This window comes from Olea europaea, unplaced genomic scaffold (genome assembly GCF_002742605.1).
Source record: "Olea europaea var. sylvestris unplaced genomic scaffold, O_europaea_v1 scaffold199, whole genome shotgun sequence".
NCBI classification, from domain to species: Eukaryota; Viridiplantae; Streptophyta; class Magnoliopsida; order Lamiales; family Oleaceae; genus Olea; species Olea europaea.
In genome coordinates, this window is record NW_019237766.1 from 181,623 (window position 1) to 190,229 (window position 8,607).

At 34.6% G+C, this 8,607-nt stretch overlaps 1 protein-coding gene across 1 annotated transcript in view; it reads right to left on the bottom strand.

Moving 5' to 3' along the window:
* The window catches only part of LOC111379435 (dihydroxy-acid dehydratase, chloroplastic), an 11,476-nt gene that overhangs the window by 1,222 nt on the left and 1,647 nt on the right, over window positions 1–8,607 (bottom strand). Inside the window, exons 2-13 of the mRNA XM_023002796.1 lie at window positions 6,406–7,022; window positions 5,446–5,517; window positions 4,664–4,711; window positions 3,080–3,234; window positions 2,793–2,987; window positions 2,609–2,720; window positions 2,435–2,504; window positions 2,286–2,344; window positions 2,074–2,197; window positions 1,903–1,973; window positions 554–655; window positions 252–332 (exon numbers count right to left, since the gene is read on the bottom strand). Of these exons, the coding sequence (XP_022858564.1) occupies window positions 252–332; window positions 554–655; window positions 1,903–1,973; window positions 2,074–2,197; window positions 2,286–2,344; window positions 2,435–2,504; window positions 2,609–2,720; window positions 2,793–2,987; window positions 3,080–3,234; window positions 4,664–4,711; window positions 5,446–5,517; window positions 6,406–7,022 (1,706 nt within the window). The remainder of the gene's footprint in view (window positions 1–251; window positions 333–553; window positions 656–1,902; window positions 1,974–2,073; window positions 2,198–2,285; window positions 2,345–2,434; window positions 2,505–2,608; window positions 2,721–2,792; window positions 2,988–3,079; window positions 3,235–4,663; window positions 4,712–5,445; window positions 5,518–6,405; window positions 7,023–8,607) is intronic.

The window sequence follows — 8,607 nt, forward strand, 5'->3', positions numbered from 1 at the left end:
GCGTCGTATCAGTACTTATTTGAAAAATTGTGTTTCTGCGCTTGACACTCGTATCCATGTCAATGCTTCCTAGATGCCTCCAAATAAACCCGAGCATTTCATATCCAATTTTACTAGAGAAAACATTTGATCATTCAATATAGTGATACACCAAAATCTCATCAGAAGATACAACAATCTGGTGATACATGGACAATTATAAAAGTGAAAAGTTGCACGATGAATAGATGATCATATAGAGGTCAACAAACCTGTGCCTCAGGGCATATGTGGCCTACGACATATCCATGTGAGCCTCCAGAAAATCGTCCATCAGTCAGCAAAGCAACCTCCTGCATGCCGGTGAAATATACAAAATAATTTTTTTGGCAACAAGATGTCGACTTGAACCAATGAAATACATATTGGAAAGCCATTGCAAGAGAGAATATTGTAATAAACAACATATATCTTGTAACATCACACGCATCATATACAAAGAAAAGATTATTGGATAAAAATAAGAAACAAAAGAAATATTACAACCTAGAACCTAAAGCAGAACATTACATACCTTTCCAAGACCTGCCCCCATTATTGCACTGGTTGGGGTCAGCATTTCAGGCATGCCTGGTCCCCCTTTGGGCCCCTCTCCTCTAATAACAACAACTTTTCCCTAAAACATGACAAATGTTAAGTCAAAAGAACATTCATACTGATCTATTTAAATTCAACCAAAAAAAGAAAAAAAGAAAAATCTATTCAAAAGATAAGCTCAATGTAGAATTTGGTATTGTGAGAACCAAGAAAAGGCAACCTGGCTTCTCAGATTATACAGCCAACTACAATATTGAATATAACGAGGGTATTATACTCGAGAAAGAAAGTAAGTGAGAGCATTGATTTTTTTGTCCTTTTAATATGCAGACATAACGAGTTTTGCAATATCATTTACTGTGAGTGGCAGTAAATCCATCCAGAAATTATTCTCCTTAATTGGACAAATTTCACACTTTTCCAAATCTCAAGCCGGCTAGCACTCGAAGTACGTAAAACTTAAAAATAACATCAAAAGGAAACGAGAAGCAAGGTGCTGGAGATCAAGATAGAGATAAATATTATAAAGACAGTTTTTGATAGGAAGTTAAATTAGAGTGTGATTCAACTTAGATTAAATGATTTAATATTTTGATAAAGTTCTAGACAAGTAGAAATTCTTTTGAATTTAGTTTCTGGCTCTACAAATAAAGAGTTTATTCAATGTAATAGTTAACCCTTGATTATATGAATAAGAATTGATTTCCTTTACCCTCAATTCTTCTCCTATTTGTACCCCTTTCTCTTCAGGTTCTTAATTATTTGTCAAATATACGCTCCCGTGTCACTAGGAGAGGGGAGGGGAGGGGGAACTAGGTAAGGGATTTACCTATCCCTTTTGCGAGGCAAACATTCATAAAATGGGAGGAAATATTAGTATTGTGAATAATAATAAACTCCTTGCCAAATTGTCATCTAATGCCTTTCACCTTTGAGTTGAAAGTGAAGGACAAAAAACTTAGGAGTGGAACAAGCGCAACTAAGTTTTCCATGAAAGTAGATAAAAAGAGGAAATTGAGTGTTACATTACTAAACATGGAAGACCAAGTAGACAAGCTTCCCAAGAAAGGAAGTCCACTAAGTTCATAATGATGATTGCTTCTCACATGAAAAACTTATTCATCAGTAGAACACCATTTTCCATATCAAAAGCTAATCCCCAGGATAATAAAGGGAAGAATGCATGATATAAATGTACTCGGTATATGGAATACTCATTATATGCCAGGGACTGATCTGATTTCCATTTCACATTATTGTCATTACCATGTATCGGTGCAGCCCATACAAAATTACATATGGAGAAAAGGAGGCGATTAGTCTCACCTTAAAACTCTGAGGATTTTCTGAGATAGCTGCAATCATGGATTCTTCTCCTTCAAAGACAAGTGCGGGGCCTGTTCAATAAAATTCTCACAATCATCACCCATTAAATATTGCAGATAAGTTTAAAGACAGAATTATCTGAACAAAAATCCATCAAGTGAAACACATCACCTGAGAAATATAACCCTTCTTTCCCCGTGATCTTTGCCACAGAACCCTCTGGTGCAAGATTTCCGTATAAGATCTGAATGTGTCCCGTTTCCTTAATGGGGTTCGTCAATGGTCTTATGATTTGCTGGAAATAAAAGACAAATGACGGCATTTACTATTGCCTCAAATGCATACATCAGCAAGTTAAACTGAATAGGGCAGAGCAAGCCTACCTGACCTTCAGGCAAGGATGGATATAGTTTGGCATTCTCGGCCAATGTCTGTCCCGTAACTACAGAAAGGAAAGTATTAGAGCTAGACTTCAGGCAAGGATATATATAAATCACATTCTTGGAAAAAAAAAAAAATTCAGGGTACTTGCCTGTAATACAATCTCCATCTAAAAACCCAAGCTCCAATAAATACCTAATGATTGCAGGAGTACCTCCAATCTATAATAAGAACATTTTAAAAGAAGAGAAAAATATATGGTGAATGATGACTCGCAAATTTATATGGAACTACACTAGAATAGAAAACAAACACTTGGGGATACCTTGTGTATGTCCTCCATTACATATTTGCCACTAGGCTTAAGATCTGCAAGGAATGGAACCTTATCGCTGACCTTTTGGAAATCATCCAGCGTTAACTGCAAACCAACAGACCTGCCAAAATTCTCTATGATACACTCGTACAATCATGGTTATAGTGATAATCCCGAACAAGGTATAACTGACCTTGCAATGGCAATTAAATGTAAAACAGCATTGGTAGAACCACCAAGTGCCATGACCATAACCATTGCGTTGTGTAGGGATTTTGGAGTGATAATGTCTCGAGGTTTCAAGTCCATCTTAATTAAATCTTGCAGATGCTTCCCGGCAAGGCGGCACTCATCCAGTTTCAAAGGGTCTTCAGCAGGCGTAGAAGAACTTTTTTGGTAACAAAAAATAAAGATGATTTCAATTATCAATGTCAGAGATCAATCAACTAGTTCAACAACTATGTAATTGTATGATTCTACCTGTAGGGAAGAGACATTCCCATTGTCTCAATAGCAGAAGCCATAGTATTTGCAGTATACATTCCACCACATGCCCCTGCTCCTGGACATGAGTTACGAACTACATTTATTCTTTCTTCGTCACTGATTGAACCACTCACGTACTCTCCATAAACCTACACGTTACAAAATTTCAATAATTAGTTTCTATGGTCATTGAAGGTAGTAACCTACCAGAAGAGATAACAAGAGCAGCTCTGACAGCAGAAAACAGAAAAAAATGCCACAAAAAAAAAAAAAAAAAAAAAAAAAAAAAAAAAAAAAAAGAAAAGAAGAGGACGACTTGTGCTCACTGCTCAAGCATCAAATTTACTTTGCCAGAGAAATGGAATGACAAATTTGCTCCACTAGTTACACACAACTATATGACGATTAATATCATTGGGAGATGAATTTTGTCTTTTTTACAGTTACTAATTATTATATTTCTGAATCTTGGACAAACTGAGAAATTGTCTTTATCTTCTCACCATAATAAAAGAAATAAGAAGGTTAATTATTAAAAGAGCACAATGCATAAAGGGCAACATATTTGTTTCCACAAGGCATTAGAGCCCCCTGTGGGTAATTGTCTTTATACTTCTTAAGTTTTAGCCAAGGATCTGTTTAAATCTTATACTTCTATTTAGGATCCTGTTATGTAAAGAAAGAAAATATTTACTACTGCATTCACATTAACTTGGTCATCACCTTAATATAAAGATCTTACCTATCAAGCTTTATATGTTAAGCTTAATTTTTCTTCCAAAAGCCTGTTATATCTTCAAAACTATTAATAGACTAAGTTTCTTGTACTTGCTTCACACTTAGAAATGCTCGTAATCCTTCACAGGGATAATCGAATCATAAGCTTCCCAAACATTTTGCAACACAGACTAACAGAGACAGATGCTCAGAGGTCCACTAAATCCTTTTGTCTTCCTTTTCATTTTATGTTAACATCCAAGTTCAAGATTTTCTGCCTATTATAACTCTTCATGAACAAATTCTTCATTTTAAGTCTATAAGCATTTCAATGCTCAGAATTTTTCAAATGAAGCTAAGAAATTTCGCATAAAGTAGACAGTCTCCACAGTATAATACAAACCCTGATATAATACACTAAGTTAACACTTCTAATATAAAAAGACGTTTATAAACGATATTGATTGTCGACAGTTGCGAAGCCACATGATGTCTTGGGCAACACAAAAGTTTGGAATTTCTTTTTTCTTTTTTACTCTTCCCCAAAATTTAAATTTTTATTCCTCTCCTCTTTTTAACTGTGCATAAAGTTTTCCTCAAGGTCCCAAATTTGAAATCATTAGTTAATTGATCATTCTTAATCTAGAGTTTGTCAATTCCATCAAAATCTAAAGTTTGCCACCAGTCTTGGTATGTTGAAACTTGAACGAAGTTAGTTCCTCAAGAATTTCATAATTTATAAAAGATAATAGTTACAACATATTAATTATTAGAGTGTTGACTGTACTTCCAAACACCAGTAAATGATTCCAAGCGAGGAGCAAAACTATTGGTAAACAATATTCTCATCCATGCACATACCTGGAAGGCAGATATAATGTCATATGTGTGACCTCCAAAATGACCAGGCTGCACATGAGACCCACATTACAAAGAATCAGTACTAGTCTATTCAGAGGCAAAATCTTATAGGACACATACAAAGATCTCCACTAACATCCTTCTATATCACCAAATTAGTAAATTTTCCATTCTCCGTCTTTGTGGCATTCCTGTCTAAAAATTCTGCTACACAATCACCAGTTATAGGTGTATATATGATGTAAATGATTTGCATGAAGTCAAAATCAATCAAGTTGCCTTCACGCAACTCCTTCAAACTATTACTCAATTTGAGGAAAATTGATGTTTGCGGGAAAAAAATGAATGTACATATGATTCCATGTGAATAAACCTAATTTACTATCACGCTCAAAAAATGAATTGTACAAGGGAAATACAAAAGCGCAGTTGGTATGTAGATAATTTTCACTGGATCCTAGAATGCCAAATTCTTTTTTATTATGAAATTAATATAGAAGTTGAATCATCCTCAGGAAAAGGACCATCATTCAACTTGACAATGGCAACACGTGTTGGATAGAAAAATAATTTCATACTGATCGATGACAATTCCACAAAATTTCTTGTTCTTAGTCGAATTTCTCTTCTTTAAAGGGCAGAATTTTTCAGAATAAATTTACCTATCTACACATGTTTGTATAACAACAAAAGATGTACCTGAGATGTACTAACCTGTTTCTTAAAAATATGACTATCATATGAAAGAAGAGAGTAGGTAATCAGAGCCACCCTGGTCTAACCTTAATAGTTCCACCGTAAACCATGATACTCGGCCGGTTAAGTCGTCCCATTGCCATAATGGTGCCTGGCATCTGCAATAATACGAATAATTTGCAACATTTGAGGACCTTAACAGAAGTAACACCATGACACAAATTTACCAAGGAAATTTATTGAAATGAAGGAAAGGGAACACTATTGACTAATAGAAACCAAATTCGCTAATGAAAGTATTTCATCAACTAAAAGAGGGGATTGTCTGTTCATATATGTAAACTTCTTCATAGAAAAAGGAAAAAGAGTGCATTCCTTTCTGAGAACCTTCATCAGTTAAAAGTAGAGTTGCACAATACTGATATTTGAACTATTTAATGTGAAATAAAAATGCATAAAATTTCCAAGGATGGCCCCTTCTCCTTCATGTCTCCAGGTAAGAATGCTTGTGTGCATAAACTTAAATTCATAAGAGAAGCAACCAGCAAGGATATTGCTCGTCTCATGTTTTAAAATTCAAATTGAAGCCTGAAAATCCTTTTTTCACAGTTGTCAAACTCACCGAAGAAATCTATCGAAGTTTAACTCTTCCATTGCATCTCCTACAACTAACTCGCCTATTTTTATAGATGACAAAATGTCCCATGCACTACATTCAGAACATGAGCTTCTTCCTTCTTTGAAAGCCAGACAGCGAAGAGTGTGACCATCAAAAGCTACAAATGCTCGTTACTAATAGCCACGATACAGATGCAGAAATACACCCCAAAACATTTAAAAAGCTCACATGTTGTTACAATAAAAAAAAAAAAAAAAAAAAGTTGTAATCTTTTACCAAAATGAGCAATGCCATCACACAGACACACAGAATATTCAACATTCCTCCAAAAGGACTCAATTTGTAATCTGAATGACAAAAACACCAAAAGAAAGTAAAATGAAAAACAGAAAACTGAATTAGCCAGAGCAAGATTGAGGGACATTACATTTTTGTCACAACCAGGGATGGAAATATTCCCATCATACCACTGGGCAGCCATGACAGTCTCAATGCTATCAGCAATCAAATCTCTTGACTGCAAACTATAGCACATGCCTCTGGTCCCCATTGAAATAGCATCACTAACACCAATGGTGTTGAATCTGAATCCCACCATTCCAGCATCTCTAACACCTTCCCTAACCGCCTCAGCAAGCTTCAACAAATGCATATTACAAGTATTCCCCTCATACCACACTGAGGAAATGCCCACTTGGGGCTTATGCATGTCATCATCAGAGAGACCCACGCCGTAAAGAATGGCCTGTGAGCCCCCCTGAGACTTGGGTTCTGTGATTCTTGAGCTGTATTTGTTGAGTTTAGTAGCGGTGGAGCTTTGGTTTGGTGGTGCAGCAGGCGATGTGGTGGTGGTGGAGGAGGAACGGATGGTGAAGGCGGGGGTAGTTTTGAGGTAGGGTGCATATGGGGGAAAGTGGGTTTTGAGGGGAGAGTGAGGTAGTGGTGCTGGGGATAGTAAGAAAGAGGATTGCATGGTGGCGGATGCAAGCGGCGTCGGCGGCGGCTTGGGTGGTAGGTTGTTGGGGTTTAGAAGAGGGGCTATAAATGAGGAATTAGTGGCCAACAGCCGGTTGACCCGGCCAGTTTTTCAAAGAGGCCTTTGACCAATTAAAAAAAAAAAAAAGCAAAATGTTTAAAATAGTGAAAATCAAGAGAAATCCAAATTTACCCTTACTATTTAAAGAAGAAAGAGAAGATAGTAAGGAAAGAGAAAAATTACTGTAGCACTGATAAAAAAGAAAAAATAGACGACCCATATTTAAAGTTTTTATGTTGATTTTTGGAAAAAAAAAACATGATTTTATATACATGTGTTGATTTTTGGAAAAATACATAATTTTTGGGTAAGCATAATAGTTTGGAAGGAGGAAAATGGAGTAGAGATCGTTGAAAATGGAGTTTTCCGGCGATCTCCACAAAGGAGACGTAAGCCCAGTTGATTGGACCGATTAGGCATGCCCAGATGACCCAGACTCACCCAGACGGCCCAGTTGACTGGGCCGTCTGGGCACCCAGTTGACTGAGCCGGCTGGGTCAACTGGGCCATCTGGTCGCCCAGTTGACTGGGCCGTCTGGGCGCCCAGTCAACTGTGCCCAGACGACCCAGTCAACTGGGTCGCCTGGGCGCCCAGTTGACTGGGCAGCCTGGGCGCCCAGTTGATTGGGCTGCCTGGCGCCCAGACGGCCCAGTCATCTGGGCCGACTGCCACAGGCCCAAATTTTTTTTTAAATTGCTTATTTATTTATTTCATTTAATTTTTTAAGTTAACTATTTATTTTAATTACTTATATTGTGTTGTCTAATATTTAATTATTATTTGAATTGTTTAATTTTAATGTATATTATGTATTTAAAATTATTTCTTTGAAATGCTTAATATAAATGTTTTATTATTTATCTAAATATTTATTATTTGCCAATTTAGTTTTAATTACTTATTTATGTTAAGTAATAGTAAAAAAATTAAAAGATATAAAATTCATATCCGATTAACTATATTATCAGAAATTAGATCTGAAATGAAAAAATTAGAAAAATAAAAATTTTATTTATTATTTCATTGAAAATCATAGCCCCAACAAGATTTTAATTAATTATTTATTTTAAAAAATATTTGATCTATATTGATGGGCTCACTTATTATAATAGAAGGTCTAAAATATCATTTTGGAATGTTTTAGTGATATCGGATCGGATCGGTTCAATCAAATTAAATTTCTGCAAATCAATTAAAATAAATTTATAAATATTAAATAAGCAATATGCATAAAGAATTAAAAAAAGTATTTAAATATTAATAAAAAATAAAATTAAATTAAGTGTTAGTAAAATAATTAAAATAAGCAATTAAAATATTAAATAAATGATGAAAATAAGTGTTAGTAAAAAAATTAAACGAAATAATTAAATATTAAATAACTAATATACATAAAGAATTTGAATAAATATTTAAACATTCATAAAATAATAAAAATAAGTAATTAAATTAGAAAATTAAAATATCAATCAAATTAATTATTTGTAAAGCATTTAAATAAATATCAATAAAGAATTTTACTCATTTTTTATTTTTTAATATTGAATTTAATTGTTTATAAATATTTCATGAATTATGTAAATTGTTTATTT